General features: G+C 41.1%; 1 protein-coding gene across 5 annotated transcripts in view; it reads left to right on the forward strand.

Moving 5' to 3' along the window:
- The window catches only part of LOC307015664 (protein shisa-9), a 125,474-nt gene that overhangs the window by 91,190 nt on the left and 15,491 nt on the right, over positions 1-18,793 (forward strand). For all 5 annotated transcript variants that reach the window (XM_079644434.1, XM_079644433.1, XM_079644435.1 and 2 more), the window contains one exon: positions 14,922-15,038. In XM_079644434.1, the coding sequence (XP_079500560.1) occupies positions 14,922-15,038 (117 nt within the window). The remainder of the gene's footprint in view (positions 1-14,921; positions 15,039-18,793) is intronic.

Genomic DNA, 18,793 nt, shown 5'->3' on the forward strand with positions numbered 1-18,793 from the left:
GCTGCAGTACACACACACACACACACACACACACACACACACACACACACACACGCACACACACACACACACACACGCACACATGCACACACACACACACACACACACACACACACACACATGCACACACACACACACACACACACGCACACATGCACTTACACAAACACACACAGATCTAACAGATCTACCAGTTATTATTAATTCATCAGTTCTGCAAGTAGAGCGGATAGCAAGACTGAGTATCTCTAGCCTTCACAGAGATTTATAGAGATATATCTGTATCTATCTTTTAGATAATTGGTCAAAAGAAGACTGTAACAGAACAGAAGTTTATCTCAGCCTTTAGAAATCCAACTCCTTCAGGGATTTCTCATGGATTTTTAAAGATAATATAAAGAAATTGGCCAAAATCACTTGGACTCGAATATTTTAACACTTTTTCAAGATATTTCATCACTTTTACTGACAGTTTTAACCTCCATGGGTTTTTCATATCCTACAGTCACTTAGCTCATGACGACGGTCACTTGAATTTACTGCACATTTATTCCAAGAAGAAAAGAGGGTGCCTCATCATAACGCGGCCTGCATTCGTGAAAAGCAAACAATAGCATTGAAACAATTTGCGTTAACATGTACTATCTTTTGACTGACCTTATTTCAACACATCACCATTTCATCGTAAATTCCCTCTTCACAATATTCATTTTTAATAAATATATTTATACTTTATATTATTAGCATTATGGAATTCAATGGGCGAACCATTAGCGTTAGCTGTTAGCTCCCCATAACTAGCTCTCTTCCTGCTGATTTTAACACAGCATTGTCTTTCACAATGTCCCATTTTTAGGGAAAATAATAGGGTAAGTTTACCCGATGTTTCGTATTTAAGCGTGTTCTAAAAACTATTACTGTTACATTTTCAGAAATACGGCTACTTGTGCGGTAAGATGGCAAGCTACCGTCGCTAACGAGCTAACAGCAACATTCCACTGCATGCTAGCTACAAGCAAAACTGATGGTGGAAAGTTTTGCTCTCTCCTAGGTCAGAAAAAACTATTACAAGTAGGACAATTATGGATTTGTAGTTAAAAACTCAACACAGACTCAAATGAACTTATTCTGAATACAGCTGTTATAAATAACCATCTTGAAACCAGGTCATACCGAGAGTTAATTTGTCACAAAAGAGTGTCTAATGTTTCTGATTGTCCTCTTCTGCAATTGATGTGAAATGTTTTCATGAAACATTCAGTCAGGCAAATCAGCTTATGAGACCCCAATTGAGTCCCGTTGCATAACGAGAGTTTCTTCACCTCTCTAAATTCCTGCAGCTGTTAGAGGGAGCTGGAGATGATTATGCAACACACACACACACAAATTGCACGTGTACCATGCAGACACACACACACATTCAATTTGCAGCACACACAAGGCTATGGGATTGCTCACACACACACACACACACACACACACACACACACACACACACACACACACACACACACACACACACACACACACACACACACACACACACACACACACACACACACACAGAACATCAGCCAGCATTCGTGTGAGTTTTGGAGGATTTTGCAGTACAATTACCTCTTTTGAATAATTGAATCCTCAGAAGTTAAGTAGCGCTGGCCAGGGGTGTGCTTTGTTGTTCCTTGAAGAACAATTAGAGAGAGAGAGAGAGAGAGAGAGAGAGAGAGAGGGGGGGGGGGGGGCGGAGGGAGGATGAGTCATGGTGTCTTTGAGGGGGGCCAGCGGGACTTCAGACGCCTGTCAGAGTTAAAAAAGCTCTTTGTAGATAAGGAAAAAAGAAATAATGGAATAAAGAGATTCACTCATACTGTTTGCTCCACTGTTACATAACACGCACCACACACACACGCACACACACACACACACACACACACACACACACACACACACACACACACACACACACACACACACACACACACGGTATGACTACATAGAGTCACAAAGAAAATATATGTGTGAGTAAAGAAACTACATTGTCTCCTGTATTAATTCGTAGGGTGGTTATTTTTTTTTTATTATGCCTGACAGGTTAAGCAGCCAGACTGGATGTAGGAAATAAAGATTAACAACAAAGTATTTTTAATTAAGAAACAGGGAAGAGTTAAAGGATCAAAGCCAGTCAAAACGAGGGGGTAATAACTTGGAAATAAACTACCATGAAAAGCTCATTACAATTAAATATCAGCAGCTTTAGGTGCTCTGTGGTGCTTTTCAGTGTCAAGTGTGTCCAATAAAGTCAAAGGAACGATGAATGCTTTGCTCGTTTCTTATTAGTTGCTATATTCACCCTAAACAGGTAAACGTTAGATGAGCTATGAAAAAACCTAAACCTAAGCACCCCATCATTCCAGTCTAAAGTAGGTTAATAATGAATATGTACTTAGGCATAACAACTTAATCTCTTACATAATAATAAATCGAGGCTAATAACGGTGTTCATTGTGCTGAAAAGAGACACTCGAGATCTCAGGGGCTTTTGTTATTGTGTCTGCGGCGCTGCAAACAGCTGCTTTATATTTGGGATGAAGGATGAGCACGAGGGACATTATCAGCTCTTTTTGTCATTTTTCACTTTTTATCTTCCTCCCATCTGTTCATATCTCACCTGCTCTCCCCTGTCATTCCCCTTCATCAACTCTCAGTTCCTCTACCATCTTTCATTTCAGTTTTTTTGACATATCATTCACATCGGTTACAAGGACTAGACAGTAATCTACTGAGTGACCTACTTCCTTTTTCCCTGGACATTAAAGGTCCCATGTCACGGCCATTTCTACTGATCATAATTCCATTGTTGAGGTCTACTAAAATAGATTTAAAATTGTGAAATGTTCCAAACTCACATTGGTTTCTCATACAGCATCTCTGTATAGCATGTGTATTCACTCTCTGTCCTAGACGGCTTGTTGGAGCTCCTGCCCCCCCCCCCCCTCCCTGTGAGCCCAGTGTGCTCTGATTGGTCGGGACGTTGCGAGGCTCGTTGCAAGGCTCGTTGCTGCGAGGAGCGGACAGGTTTCCGGGTCGGCGATACAGCGAGACACAGTGAAACTCATCCTGAGCACACACACACACTCACAGCCGAAGTAAAAACAATAAGTGTGGCTTGATATTGAGTAAGAAAAAGGTTTATAACGCTGTGAGAATGGGTCTGAGGAGAGCATTTCTCCGCCATCCCAACTCGTCTATTACCAGCGTTCAGGGAGCTCTATGCAAGTCAATGGGACTCCCTGTTAGTGAGCCAAAGGATCCTGGTGTGTGAGGGGCTCCGCTGATTGGTCCATTTGGGCCAATCTGTTCATTTGTTGTTGATTTGGGTGTTCACACGTCACAGAATCCAGGAAGAAAAACAATGGAAAATTAGAAATGTCCAACGAGGCGTTCTGGGGCAGCATAGACAGGTCTTTTCTGTGTTAGAGTTTTACTCCCTACAGGGTGTACTTTGAGGGCTTTTGAGTCTGCAGACCGTTTACATGCATAAAAAAAAGGGGACGGGTAATAACCGGAAAAGCATGACATGGGCACTTTAATACTTTTGCTTTAAGTTGCTCTCACATGTAAAATGGGATAAAAGCTAGTTATACCTGCATTATATAACCGTGTTTTCCCTAAGCTAAGCGGATAATTTAGCATATGTCTATAGAGAGGCGAAGTCCCGCCCATCTACTTCCGCCCCATGGGACCTTATTTCGAAAAAAGTATGTATTGAAGTCAATGGGGAGAGAAAGATTATCTTTCGATCCCGTTTGAATTGTGCCACGAATTACACATATGAAGTTTGTCAATCTTAAAAAATAATTTCCATGTAAAAAAAGTCACAGTTTGTTGTAAAACTGTTGAAATATAAGACTATGAAAAATACGCAACTAGAAAGACTACAAATCCCAGAGTTCCGGTCCCGCATGCTGGCTCTTACGGAACCGACTAACTCCCCTTTTGTGTATGTACAGTTCTCAACATGCTGATTTTCACCTCTTTTAATACTTTCCGCCTCATTCTGAAAGAAAGAAGTGAAATGTGCCAACGTGACGGCCGTCTTGGTGTGAGGTGCGAGACGGGAGATGTAGTTCATTGAGCGGTTTCACACAAAAGAAAGTGTTACTTCACAGTTTTATGACACATTTTTTTTGTTTTTGACTTGCAAAATTATCTTTTAAATTGGCAAACATCATATGTGTAATTCGTGGCACAATTCAAACGGGATGGAAAGATAATCTTTCTCTCTCCATTGACCATACTTTTTCCGAAATAAGGTCCCAGGGAGGGACTTCGCCTCTCTATTGGTTTTGTCTCTTCGCTGTTATTATCCTAGCTCCTTCATCTGAAATTATCACACGGTAAAACACGTGGCCAACACCAAACGACACACAAAATGATTTAGTGGTAAACGTAGTAAAACATTTCGCCAGCTAAAGAGCAAGATATTTCCCTGGTAGCAACCAAAACAGAGCAGATCTAGAGTACACATCTAACTATCATTGCCAATACAAATAAGACTCCAAATAAATGCTATAGTTGCTGAATGTCTGCTGGAAGTCTAAAAAGAAAACATTTTGTTAACATGTTCTTATATCAACTTTATAATCCCACTATATATGTATGTAGTGTTTGAATTGTTGTTGTGCTCATTCAAGCAAAGCAGGTTCAAGTACTTAATATAAATTAATAATATAAATATCTTACTGATACGCTTTTCTGAAGGGCCTATGTTAATGAATAATATGCTCCTTACATCGTCACACTATGGGTCATCAGGGGTTTTTCTAGAAAAATATAGTATGAGGGCGCTAGCGTCACTTCCTGCCAAAATAATGCATTAGTGCGAAGCGGAAAATAATAGTTTCTTCTTGTCTGAAAACTGCTGAGTCATATATTGCACCTCAACAACAAATAAACTCGACTACCAGCAGACGTATGTTTGGAGTAATTATACAATGTTGACCAACAGAAATATTGTTTTCTGGCATCACTTTCAAATGTTACGGGGGAAAATCGGCATTTTGGTATGAAGGCGCACGCCAAAAGTAAGAGGGTGCCCCTTGGTCTTTGTAACAATGCAACTGTAAGCGTCTTATTTAATAATTTCTATAGCAGGGTTGTCAAACTCAAGGCCCGGGGGCCAAATCCGGCCCGCGACTTCATTTTATGTGGCCCCACAACTAGATCGTACTAAATCGTAAAAACGATTATCCATTTACTTTGAAAAAAATCAATTTATCGAAAAAAAAAATGTGAACAGTATGTTTTTAACAGTTGAGTACCCTGAACTTTAAGCATAATTCAACTGAAAAACCAATAAAACAAATAATTAAAAAATATATATTTTATTTCGATTATGTTGTTTTCCAGTGGCGAACCGTGTCTATCACAACTGGACCTTCTGTAGACTAGAGATGTTAAGATTCACCGATTCGCATCGGTGCACCGGCATAAACGTTCAAGATGCGAGTGCACCGGTTGAAAGAGTGCACATCGGCTACAGTTTGGGTTGAACTCGCGATGCATCGATTGCGTAGCGTCTTTGCATCGGTAAAAAACCGATTCATTCATATAAAATCCCCTCATCTTGTCAACGTTCAGCAGAGACGATCTTTGATATTTGCTTCGCCACTACGGAGAACGAGAGTCTCAGTTATCAACACACACGGAAGTTGAGGAGAAAGAGAAACACCGCGCAGCGAAAAATACCTACAAATCAAACGTTTGGCAACACTTCGGATTGTTCAAGAAAGACGGTGTAATAGTCATTTATGCTATATAGTTGACCGCAGGTCATGGAGAGTAATAAGGTATCCGTAGACCTTTGTATGAGGTATCTTTATTACTTAACAGGTCTACAGCCATGATACATAGATCCGTCCTAGATGCGGACTTGCATACACAGAGTATCACTCCGCAGCCGCACCCCATCAGTAACGTCCTGATGGTATATGTGCGCGGCACTATTACTACAGACGGTCAACTTGAAAAATCACTCGCAAATTGTTAACGATGCCGAGCCGCTTTAAAGTACACAAGTAGTACGAGGAACTTAGCGACGCACATAAAGAGGCGACATGGGGTCTGCGGCTGAAAAGAGAAACCTGAAAGTGAGACATATGAGTTAAATCACTCAGTGAGGTGTTCTGTCAGAGAGAGGTGTTTAGCTTACAGCAGCCTGTGACGGCCAATAATAATTTAAATGTCTTCCTTACTGTAAGCAGTTATGAAATACCTGTTTGTGAAAGGTTATTTGTTTTCTTTATTGTTCAGATAGAAACCAATGCTTTCTGCTCACTGGTGAGTTAGCCTCTGAGTGTTAAGCACATCAGGCTGGCAGCTGTATGGGCATTGCTCTATGGTAGCTGTTATTTGCACATTGTTAATCATGAGCAATGCATCCTTACATTGTTTAACTGTGAGGTGTTATACAATTGTACTCTGGAGAGCTTTTAAAGGTAAAAAAATAAACGGCATGATGGGATGTGCAGTACCAAATATGTAAAGCACTTTTTTGTTAATGTATGATTTGCTGCATATAAGGAATAAAACAAAAATCCTCTGTCGTACCATATTGAAGTATCATTATTTTTGCATCGTGTTGAATCGCATCGTATCGCCCCGAATCGCGTAATGTTGAATCAAATCGTATCGAACTGTATCGCAACAGGGGTGAATCGTATCGCATCGCATCGCCTGGTGTTTCAAAGGTATCGTTAATGTATCGTATCGTGGTAACGTATCGAGATGCGCATCGCATCGGCCTCAGTGATGGAGATGCACATCCCTACAACAGAGACTTTCGACCCAAAACCAGCTGTTGACTTGTGGATGCAAGCAGCTAATCGCAGACTCAACCAGAGAGAAAGTAGTAGGCCTACATCATCAGCTACCATGTCTGACAGAGAGGAAGACAGTGAGGAGAACAGTCAGGAGGGTAGTGATGACAGCTTGTAGGATTACTGGTCGTGCTAATGTTGTCTTGTGTTCACCTCTGCATGTGTGTTCTGTGTTCACCTCTGCATGTGTGTTCTGTGTTCACCTCTGCATGTGTGTTCTGTGTTCACCTCTGCATGTGTATTCAGTGCCGTGTGTCTGGCAAATAAAGTCAAGACCCCCTCAAAATGTACGGTTTATTTCATTTTAAGGATGAGCACCAAGCAACATCTCCAGGTGCTCCTTTGAGAACCAGGGCAAAAAAGTGATATGCACCCCTGAATATAATACATTATTTGATATATATTAAATATGTATATATGTATTTTTATATAGTCTTAAAGTTACAACCGGCCCTTTGAGCTCAACCATAATGCGAATGTGGCCCGTGATGAAATGTAGTTTGACACCCCTGTTCTATAGTGTATTAAATCAGTGTGTCATTATAAGACGCTCTCAATACACCTTCAGAATATTAGCTGTGTAAGCCTCAAATCCTTTTCTTCCTTATCTCTTCCCTCCATTCATTTACTACCTTCCTTTAATTCACCTTCCCCGACCTACGGTGGAGGGGGGGGGGGGGCGTTTTAAAAGTGAAAAGCCGCCGTCCGTCCTGCATGTTTGTTACCAGCGTGGCGCTCCACTGCGTTACGTAAAGTGCTGAGCAGAAAGACAGTCAAAGTTGAATGCTTCCAATGTGTAGGCTGAAGGCAGAAAATAATGGTGTTTTCTGGGGATAAGCCCTCGTTTACCCTGCAAATAGAGAGTGTGTGAGAGAAGGACAAAGGGTGGGGGATGACAGAGAGACTTTCTCATTGGAATCAGTGTACTGAAATGACTCCATTTACTCCATTTAACACACACAGGCGAGAGCGAGGACAGCAGGGGAGAAGCAAAGAGAGTGTGGGCTAGCAACAACGCTTTCTAGTCATTTCATCACTCACTCAGTTGTCATTGCGAAGTTAAATATTAAAGCATTTGTGCAACTAAAGACAACCGACAAGCATCTTTTATTACATCACTGCGTGTTAAATGTAGTCAGCCAGGAAATAAACGCTTACTTTTCATGCTAATTTGCATGTTTATATGCTATAATAAGGTAGAGGATTTAATAAATGAAAGGTGGATGAGTGCGCTCCACACGTTGCTTTCATTGCTTCGACACAACAGATGGTGCGCCTCACACTCACTGAGGGAAAATAAAAGATAAGACGAGGTACGACGAAGACGAAGTGAGAAAAGAAGGATGGAGCGAGGCAGAGAAGAAGAGGCATATGACAAGAAAAGTAACGGAGAAAAACTGTGATAAAAAGAGATGGAGAGATAAATATAAAAAATGGGAAGAAGGAAGGTAACGCTCAGCTAAGCAGCATCTGCTCGTCCTCTTTGGATGTTGTTGGCGTGATTTACAGTAGAAGGACTGCAGCACAATATACTCCGCAACACCTTGAAGTAATGTGTGCGTGTATTTATTTTCAGGCACACTGAGAGGTATACTAATGAAGAAGGCCCATATGTTACACACATGCCACCCTCTGAAAGCCCTAACATGCAATGTGTATAGTTACCTAACATGTTCCAGGTTAAGGTTATATCTACCTCTTTCAGCAGCAGCAGCAGCAGCAGCACACTGATAACATCACACGCTGTAAGGCTGGCGGAGAAATTGAAATACATCTGGCGCAGCTCCTCAATATTTGAGAAGGATATCTTTATTTGCTGTTGTTTCATGCAGCCCATAGCCTAAAACAACAGACATATTTTCCCTTAAATAATATGGAACGATAGTGGAGTTATTTGAAAGGTGCAATCATGCAGAGTGTTATTTAAAGTATTAGTTTGGTATTTTGACATGGGTTAGTTAGTAGATGAGAAGACAACAAACGGCACTACATAATTAACTAAATCTTAAAGCTAATATTAATTGAGTATAAAAACTGTTCTGTCTGTTGGAACAAGAAATACTTCAGCACAATACTCTCTTTATAAATTATATATTGTCATTTTTTACACTGGTTGATTTTGTTACCTTTAAACAGAACCAGCTATGCTAAGCTAATCAGGAATATGCCGTTTCATTTGGAGTATCTAAATCAATCCAAATCCGATTTATTTTGAATTTGTATTGATTAATGCTTTAATTAGTTGACACTCAGGGAAGTAGCTTGTTTATTTAAGACAAGACAAGAATAGCTGGTCCACCTTCATTCCTGTAGCTAAGCTAGCTAGCCGCTACCTGTAGCTTCTTCATATTTAGCGTACAGTCATGAAAGTGGCAGAAACAGTGAATGAGCTCAAATGGAATAGCTAAATCATTCAGATGTGCGACAGTTAAAGTGTTCCTATAGTTGTGAAATAATACTGGTTGCATGCGATGAGTAAGGACACATGTATGATTTGTAGCTTCTGCTCTAATAATTTAATTTGCACATCGGCCAACATGTAGTCCAGTCACCCAAACAGCTGGTGCTTCACTTTAGCAACACGTCCTCTCTGTAGGGAGGCATGGTATATTTACTGGGGCCTATCATGGGAAATGAATATTATTAGGTATCAGTATTTCCTCTGAGATTTTGAGAGACCATGGTGAGTGGACATTGGACCCCCCGGGGGGCTCTGAGGTAATGATCCCCTGGGAGAACATTTTATACATTAGTGCACTTTGAGAGCACAATTAAGACGTTAGGGACTTTGTGCTCTATTAAACTATTTCTAGTTAACAACGTGTTGCTTTAAAACCTAATTTAATACAAACACATTGTTAGTATACATCTACAAATGTTTTATCTGCAGACTAAGCAGCAGGTCGCTTCAGGTTCTGCTTCAGTATTAAGTATTAAATTGTCTCCTTTGACTGATTATGTCAAATCATTTAATTCGAATTATTCGGAAAAATGCTTAAATATGCAAAGCTAAGTAAGCCCAGAAGTGTTTTGATGTACTTTACTTAACTACCTTTTTACAGTTTTAGGATTAGTCAACAGTGATATCATGTGTTTCCATTTCAGCCTTTCTTCCTCTTTTTACATGAACACCAGGTTATGATCTGCTTCTTTTTTTAAATGCAACATAATTAGTCTTATCCGTATCGGCTGTGAGCAGCAGGTAACGTTATCGGTTGAAGGAAATCCAAATGATATCTCCTTAATTAAAAGACATTGTTGTATAAGTTGACTTCTCCTTCCTGGCCTCCTCTGACCTCCTCTTGTTTTCTTCCTCTCCTCTCCTTCCCTCACACACTTACATGAAATGATGTGACATATACGCCACTTGGCTGTTCATCCAGTGTGGCCTACAGTTCCATAAGTGCACTCATCTTAGCCTGCGTGGCTAAAAGGACTCAAACTCCACGCTAGTTTTGTGTACAATGCATTTAACAACACAGGAATCTCCATCTCCATCTCCATCTCCATCTCCTTCTCCCTCCATCTATTTCCCTCTCCTCTTTTCAACCATCACGCTCTGTGTGTGTGTGTGTGTGTGTGTGTGTGTGTGTGTGTGTGTGTGTGTGTGTGTGTGTGTGTGTGTGTGTGTGTGTGTGTGTGTGTGTGTGTGTGTGTGTGTGTGTGTGTGTGTGTGTGTGTGTGTGTGTGTGTGTGTGTGTGTGTGTGTGTGTGTGTGTGTGTGTGTGTGTGTGTGTGTGTGTGTGTGTGTGTGACAGTAGTCATGTCAGAGTAAGGCTGGCTGAAGCCCTTGCAGCAGTCTGCCTCTTTGATGTTGAGCCCTGCTGAATTAGGCCATCACCCAGCGGTGCTCTGCTGCCTGCCTGCACACACACAGCCTCACACACACACACACACACACACACACACACACACAAACACACACACACACACACACACACACACACACACACACACACACGCACAAACACACACACACACACACACACACACACACACACACACACACACACTTGCAAACAAAAACAAATGCATGCTGGTAGGATGCAGCATGCACGCTGCAAATCACACAGAAGTAGTGAGCGCACACATGCAGGTCTCAAAACGCCGCACTAAAACACGTCTGAACACTCCCCCCCTCACACAGTCCCCCCCTCACACAGTCTCCCTCTCACGCTCATTGAGAGTCACATTCATCTACCCTAAGTCCTCATTTCCTTCTCCACTTCTCCTTAATAAACATAAATTTGAATTCTTATGAGTGTTTCTCCTCCGAGGCCTCCATACTATAGTACATCAAAGAGTGCGCACACACTCATGAACACTCATACACACCAGCGCGGGGAAAATGTAGGACATTCAGAGAGAATTTATTCACGAATACAGAATACAGGGAAAAATGCATTCCCTTTCAATCTGCTCCCTCCGTCGCGCTCACAATGTGGTCGTACGAATAGCGGCAAAGTGACTAAGGCAGGGAGCCTCCTGAATTACGCATAAAAACAGGCTGGTGCCCTAACATCTCATAAAATGAACATTAAAATGGAAATGTATACTCTGTTTACAGAGAGAAATGTAATTCAGCTGCAAAAAGAGAAACTTTTGTATCCTGTGTTAAACTCCCAAATCATATGCAGAAAAATATTTTAACTGTTTTGTATCTTTACCACTTACTGTAGTGTGGTTTTTAGGCAGTGGCACGGTGCTGTTTTCATTTAAATAACTCTAAAAAAAACACTGTATGCTTCCTGCTCTGCACCAAACAGCATACAAACATAGTTAGCAACTAGCTGCAGAACAGTGGAGCAGTCAGACGCTTAAACAACCGATTGTTTTCTTGTAAACTGGTGGAGACCAAACACAAGATTTCAATTTGCATTTATATTCATCAGGCGGTTAGACACACAACTTTATATGAATCCTAATACATCTCTGTGTGTCTACTAAAAGGGGCTCTATTAGATTTGCTGTTTTCCCTTTCCTGCAGGGTGTTCTATAGGTTTTAGTGCATGTAAATGGTATGCAAAGGCTAAAATCCCTCCTGAAGGAGTTTCAGTCCCATATTAACTTCATATATACTGATTTTGTGTTCTAAAAAATCGACGAATGCTGCATTTTGTGTTACCTAAACCATAAAATTAACGCTAACGAGATTATCGTTCCCTAATTTTAATTACGAATACTGTAGGAGTTTAAGCAATTAATTAAAAAACGCTCCTACAGTGACAGTTATGTAAAAACGGCATTTCTATGTGTGATTTTTAAAATAAGAAACATTTTTAGTGTCAGAAAAATCAGTGAAATTCTTTTTCAGAGCTAATGGGCACACCAGGTTCACTCTGAACTCTTCTACTCTCCTGCATCATTAATGCAGAAATGCCCTTTTCAATTGTCATGTTCACAAAACTTTTTGCAGAAGTTATTGGCCCTGGATAAAAATACATGAAATGGGAAATAGTTTGAGACATTCAGCAGTTTCTATCTTGTTTCAATGCTAGCAGATAACGTGGACCTTTTGTTGCACATTGCTGATCCCATACCGTGTCTCAATGACTGACGTTTGGGATGTGGCAGTCGCTCAGTCTGTAGGGACTTGGCTTGGGAACTGAAGGGTCATCGGTTCAAATCCAGATTAGACCAAACATACGGAGCGTGGACTGGTAGCTGGAGAGGTGCCAGTTCAACTCCTGGTCAAATGTCCTTTAGCAAGGCAACTGCTCGGACAACCTGGTCAATTATGCAGGTTCTCTCTATTGTTTTTAGTATATGGCTGTTTTGTGTGTGTATCTTTTATTTTAAATGTATTTATTTTATGTTTTGTGAGCTTATCTCTCTGTACAGCACTTTGGTCTGAAGATTTTAAAGTGCTATATAAATAAAGTTGGATTGGATTGGAATTATAAATGAATAATAGAACCCTTTATTGTCATTATACAGGTACAATGAGATGAGTACAGCTACTCCTTTTTTTAAGCTGCCATCAAAAATACAAACACCAACAAGAGACGTACAACATTCAGGAAGACACAACGTACAAACATTCATACTTCAATATTCAGATAAAGTTAAAAGTGCATGAATATCGGTTTAAGTAAAATAAATATGTTTGAATGTGTGAAAATGCTTGTGTTTGTGCAAATCTGTATTTGAATTATTCGGTAAAGGTCCTATGCATGTACGATAACAGATTGTAAAACTGAATTTCCCGTGGGGATTAATAAAGGGTCATCTTATTTAGCACTCTATTATCAAAACACGCTTGTCTCTCTCTCTCTCTCTGGTGGCCAGGAACAGCCCTGTGGTCAAACTGGAGACCGGCCAAGGACCTTTCCATCAATTACTTGATTTTTCTTTCCTTCTTTTTGCCCTGACTATCTCTCCCTTCACTGTCTTTCTGCCCTTTTCTCCATCTCTCTTTCTCTGCTTTGCTCTCTCTGTTCATCTCATTATTTCCACTGTTGTTGGCTGGCTAGAAAAACTCTTGAGAGCATTAATATAGGTCACCTAAAGAGTAAAAGCCCTTCTTTTAAATGTTGATATTTATCCCTCAAAAGAACATAACAAACTATTCTTTCATGTGTTTATTTACTTTTGGGTGACGCACCTTTACATTTCTATTTTTAAAGTGTTGGTGGATGAGAAAGTGGAGATAGCAGGTGGTACTGGCGGTTCACATTAGACAATAACAAGCCACATTTCACACACTCGTGGCAACACAAACGTAAAAGTACACACACACAGTCCCTGCCCTCCACGCCGCACACAGCGTGTCATCGCCGCATATCGATTACACGGAGAAGTGAAGATCTATTTCTAATTCAATCAGTCAGCGCTGGTGTCACATCGCTCGCTCTGCGTTTCCCCGCCGCCTCGTTCCCACTGCTCAGCCATCGCGTGTGTGTGTGTGTGTGTGTGTGTGTGTGTGTGTGTGTGTGTGTGTGTGTGTGTGCGTGCGTGTGTGCGTGTGTTTGTGTGTGTGTGTGTGTGTGTGTGCGTGTGTTTGTGTGTGTGTGTGTGGCTGCATTCCAAATGACATACTTTTTCATTTGAATTCTTAGCAAGCACATTACATAATTATGACATCTCATTTCATTTAGCTGATGCTTTTATCCAAAGCGACTTACATTAAGTGCAATCAACCATGAAGTTACAGGCTTAAAATAGCAGGGATCCTGAAAGTCCATTAGCTTCCAATAAGCCACACCGATTGTAGTGCTACTTCAATGGGTCAAACCTTTTTTAAGAGGCCCTATTATTAATGTTGGGGTGATCGCTTTCATTTAGTGTTGTTTAGGTGCATGTGTCCTCTAAGGCTAAACTCCCAAAGCTCCCTCCATACACATGGGATCACATGATCTATAGCAAAATTGCTAGAATGCAGGTTATTAACAGATGATCAAATCCTGAGCCATAGTGCACCAAAGCATCCAGATATGAGCGGTTTCTCTACCATTATAAGACTCAGCTATTACACAGACATTGCTTGCTTTTATTCACAGTGCTCAAAAGTGTATTTTATTTATCGTTTTTGTTTGATTGTTTTATTTTTATTTTATCTGAATTTTCTTTTATTGATCTTTAGGAAGATGCATTCTCATCATTTTAGGGTCATAAAATGGTCTTAAATTGACATTAATATCATCCATGTATGTACTGTGTGTACCCATAGGTCGACTTTCCACCAGTGTGAATTCTAGCAGTTGGCATTTAAAACGTCTCTGTCCTGGGAGACTTGCACATCTGAAGGCTTTATGAATATATTTATTAATTTAAGCAGAAACATTATGTAACGAGGTATGCGCAAATGGTTCTGCAGCCTCAGCTTATCATTGCACCCATTCTGCAGAAAGAGAATCTCATGTCTCTCTGGATACATTTAGTTTTAAGGACTCCTTAAAGCCTTCAGACTTTAAATTGTGAAATATTGTTTCCCCTTCTTGACAATTTTCTCAGTCTCTCGCATTTCCTCTGGCTGAGATTTACGGAAATTGATATTTTATGTGAACAACAATTCAAATGTATACTTTTCTGTCTCTTTCTCAGATCATAACCACTTGAACAACGCAGCCTTGTCTCCCCTGGGTCCCGCCATGGCCTTGTCTCACCCTCACAACAACCTGGGCATCGGCTTCAACAAGTACACCTCGCTCAAGGCCGTGGGTGAGTAGGATTACACACACACACACGCGCACACACACACACACACACACACACACACACACACACACACACACACACACACACACACACACACACACACCATGTATACATCACTTCAGGGGATATTACATTGACTTAGATGCATTTCCTGGAGACTTATCCTAACCTTAACCCTAACCAACACATGCCTAACCCTAACCCTAACCCTAACCAAGTCTTCCCCCTAAAATTAATGATTACCCTCATGGAGACCTCCATTATGTCCCCATAAGGGAGGCGAGTCCCCACACGTGACTGTGTAAACAGATTTACTGTAGGTCCTCACAAGTATAGTAATGCTAGGCCACACACACACACACACACACACACACACACACACACACACACACACACACACACACACACACACTCAAACTGACTACACATAACCACATGTACACAGTTGAATAGTTATAGGTGTACATCATAAACAAACCTGAGTCAGGAGTAGTACAAATGTGTCGCCATGCTAATGTACACACTGAGTGAGAAAGTGGTGAAGGGAGAGCTGCACCAATTAGGATAATGGTCTTTTTTCTGTCTCTCATCACCCATGTTGACTCATTAATCCCGTTTGAGTGCTGATTTAAGACTTCCTCAATATTATATTAGAGCCATGAGACAGCCATGGTGTAAATATTGTGATTGTTGCTACATTCATGCAGGGTGAGAATAATCAGGAAAATTAGTTCTCGAGCGAAAAAATAAACATGAATAACTCTTCAACACAAACTCAGGAAATCGGGGAGATTTATTTTGCACGACTTGTCAAGTAGATTCAATATTATGCAGACACATGTTGGATGACGTGGTTATGGACACAGTGTCTGATTTTACATCAAATGACTTGCCTTTTCCCAATTAATCATGATATATATATATATAGCCTATTTTTATATCCTTATCAACATACTAATAATGCTGTTAATACAAATTTGAAAATAAATAACTGTGCTTTCAGTTCATTCTCTTAGTATGTGTAAATAAATCACCATGGTGACAAAATTGTGTATATACTTTTATATTTGAAGTGTTTTTGCACACACAAGATGACTACATTTCTGAACCATTCCCTGGTAAAATCTTCAGGGTACGGCGCAAAGAAACATCTGTTTGCTTTGTGCACTCTCTTGTTGACTGCATCCTGTCAGTTTCCTCCTGACTGTTGATTACCAAAATTGAGGATAATGGAATTGGGGCCAAACATTTTTTTTGAAACTATAAGCAAGTGCCCCAAAAAAACGGGTTCTGTCTGTCTGTCTGTCTGTCTGTCTGTCTGTCTGTCTCTATCTATCTGTCTGTCTGTCTGTCTGTCTGTCTGTCTGTCTGTCTGTCTGTCTGTCTGTCTGTCTGTCTGTCTGTCTGTCTGTCTGTCTGTCTGTCTGTCTGTCTATCTGTCTGTCTGTCTGTCTGTCTGTCTGTCTGTCTGTCTGTCTATCTGTCTGTCTGTCTGTCTGTCTGTCTGTCTGTCTGTCTGTCTGTCTGTCTGTCTGTCTGTCTGTCTGTCTGTCTGTCTATCTGTCTGTCTGTCTGTCTGTCTGTCTGTTTGTCTCTCTGTCTGTCTGTCTGTCTGTCTGTCTGTCTGTCTGTCTGTCTGTCTGTCTGTCGGTCGATTTGCTTTGCTCTATTTGAGTACCATGAACATGGACGCACTTTCACAAAACAATCGTTGATCAATAGGTGAGGCTTGACCAATCAGATCGACTCAATCTTTTCATTACGTGGTATTTACTGGACTTTGAAAAGAAGAAAAGTCAGCTGAAGGCCGACAAATTTCAATCTCTTCGGTCATAATGTACTGTGAAAATAATTGTCCGTAGGCACAAATGGAAGTGTGTTAAAAATAGGCAGAATAGATGAGTCACTCAGCACCCTCTTATTGGTGAAACTAACAACAAGATAATCCCCTTCATGTTAACCGGCAACAACGGAAACGCTGATTCAACTATTTGCATCCTCAGTCAGGGACACCCATGTGCATTGTTCCATACTGTTAGCTTCTAACTGAGTAAATAGTCTGTTTTATAATCCTTTATGACGTTGGGGAATTCCTGTATTGAACAAAGGCAGCGTTGGGATCATTGTTAAAACTCTGCTGTCCGCTGTCTGTCACCGGCCCGAAGCTCAGCCTCTAAAAAGCTGACAGTTATTGACAGCCTGCCTTTCAGTTTATAGTAATCCAATTATGAAAAAAGGTGCAAGGATGGCATTAATTCACTGCTGGTGATGACACAACACACACAGAAGTGCAATAGAAAATAATGTATAGATTCCAAATTGCAGAGTGGGGTTTAAATGTTAAAAAAACACACAATACTTAGCATGTGTGGGCGATGATTGACAGTAACCTGGACATTAGTTTGAAGCGACAGGTCCAGCCCTCCAGCTCGCCTTTGGGCCTTTCTCTCACTATACACACACACACACACACACACACACACACACACACACACACACACACACACACACACACACACACACACACACACACACACACACACACACACACACACACACACACACACACACACACACACACACACACACACACACACACACACACACACACACACAGAGACACAGACACACACACACACACAAACACACACACACACACACACACACACACACACACACACACACAGAAACACACTCAACATACACATCATAAACATGTCCTTGCTACCCTACATTCACACAAACCTCTTCCTACTGCTTAAGGGTCACAAGCGTAAACATATACACACACACACACACACACACACACACACACACACACACACACACACACACCATCTATCATCTGATCAGTGCAGACAGATAAGGACGTGGTGACGGTGAGTCAGCGACAGGTTGACATGTACTGTTCATTGACACAATATGCAGATAGAGACAGGATTGCAGAGCGTAGAAGTCGGCGAAAGAACTAAAGAACGTGAGTCATCTGAAGTTTCATCTAAAAGACAAAGCTGTAGAAGTTGGTCGAGCTCTCCGTTCTCACAAGGCATTCTTTTATGTAGTTTGTTATCATAACGCTGCCAAATGTACTAAGATTCTTTAAAACAAGGGTTGCTGGATATCTGCCAGTGCTAGACGAAAGTAGGATTCTGATTTCTTGACAGTTTTGTTTGCCCTATTCTCATGAATATGGTATCTCAAGAACGCTTTGAGATATGTCTTTACATTTGGAACAAACGTCCATTTGAACTCTTCCAGAAAGAACCATTGGGCCCTCGTACAGTATAGCTTACTTGGTAGCAGCAGGAAAGAGTAATCAGATCTCGTTGAGAAACGGAGGCAGATTGCAGCAGCAGAACCCCCCCCCCCACCCCCGCTCTGTGATAAGCGTGAGAAGTCACATTTCACTGAAAACTACTTCGACATATGAAATCGCTCTCACGTCTCACTGCAGTATTCATATCTTTCTCTGTTTGATGACACGCAGACGGTGAACTGCTCCTCTCTGTTTGGTATTTATTTAGTTTTGTCTCTCCAACACACACACACACACACACACACACACACACACACACACACACACACACACACACACACACACACACACACACACACACACACACACACACACACACACACACACACACACACACACACACACACACACACACACACACACGCGCACACACACACACACACGCGCACACACACACACACACACACACACACACACACACACACACAGAAATATGCAAATC

The sequence above is a fragment of the Notothenia rossii genome, assembly GCF_949606895.1.
Source record: "Notothenia rossii genome assembly, chromosome: 8".
In the NCBI taxonomy this organism is placed as follows: Eukaryota; Metazoa; Chordata; class Actinopteri; order Perciformes; family Nototheniidae; genus Notothenia; species Notothenia rossii.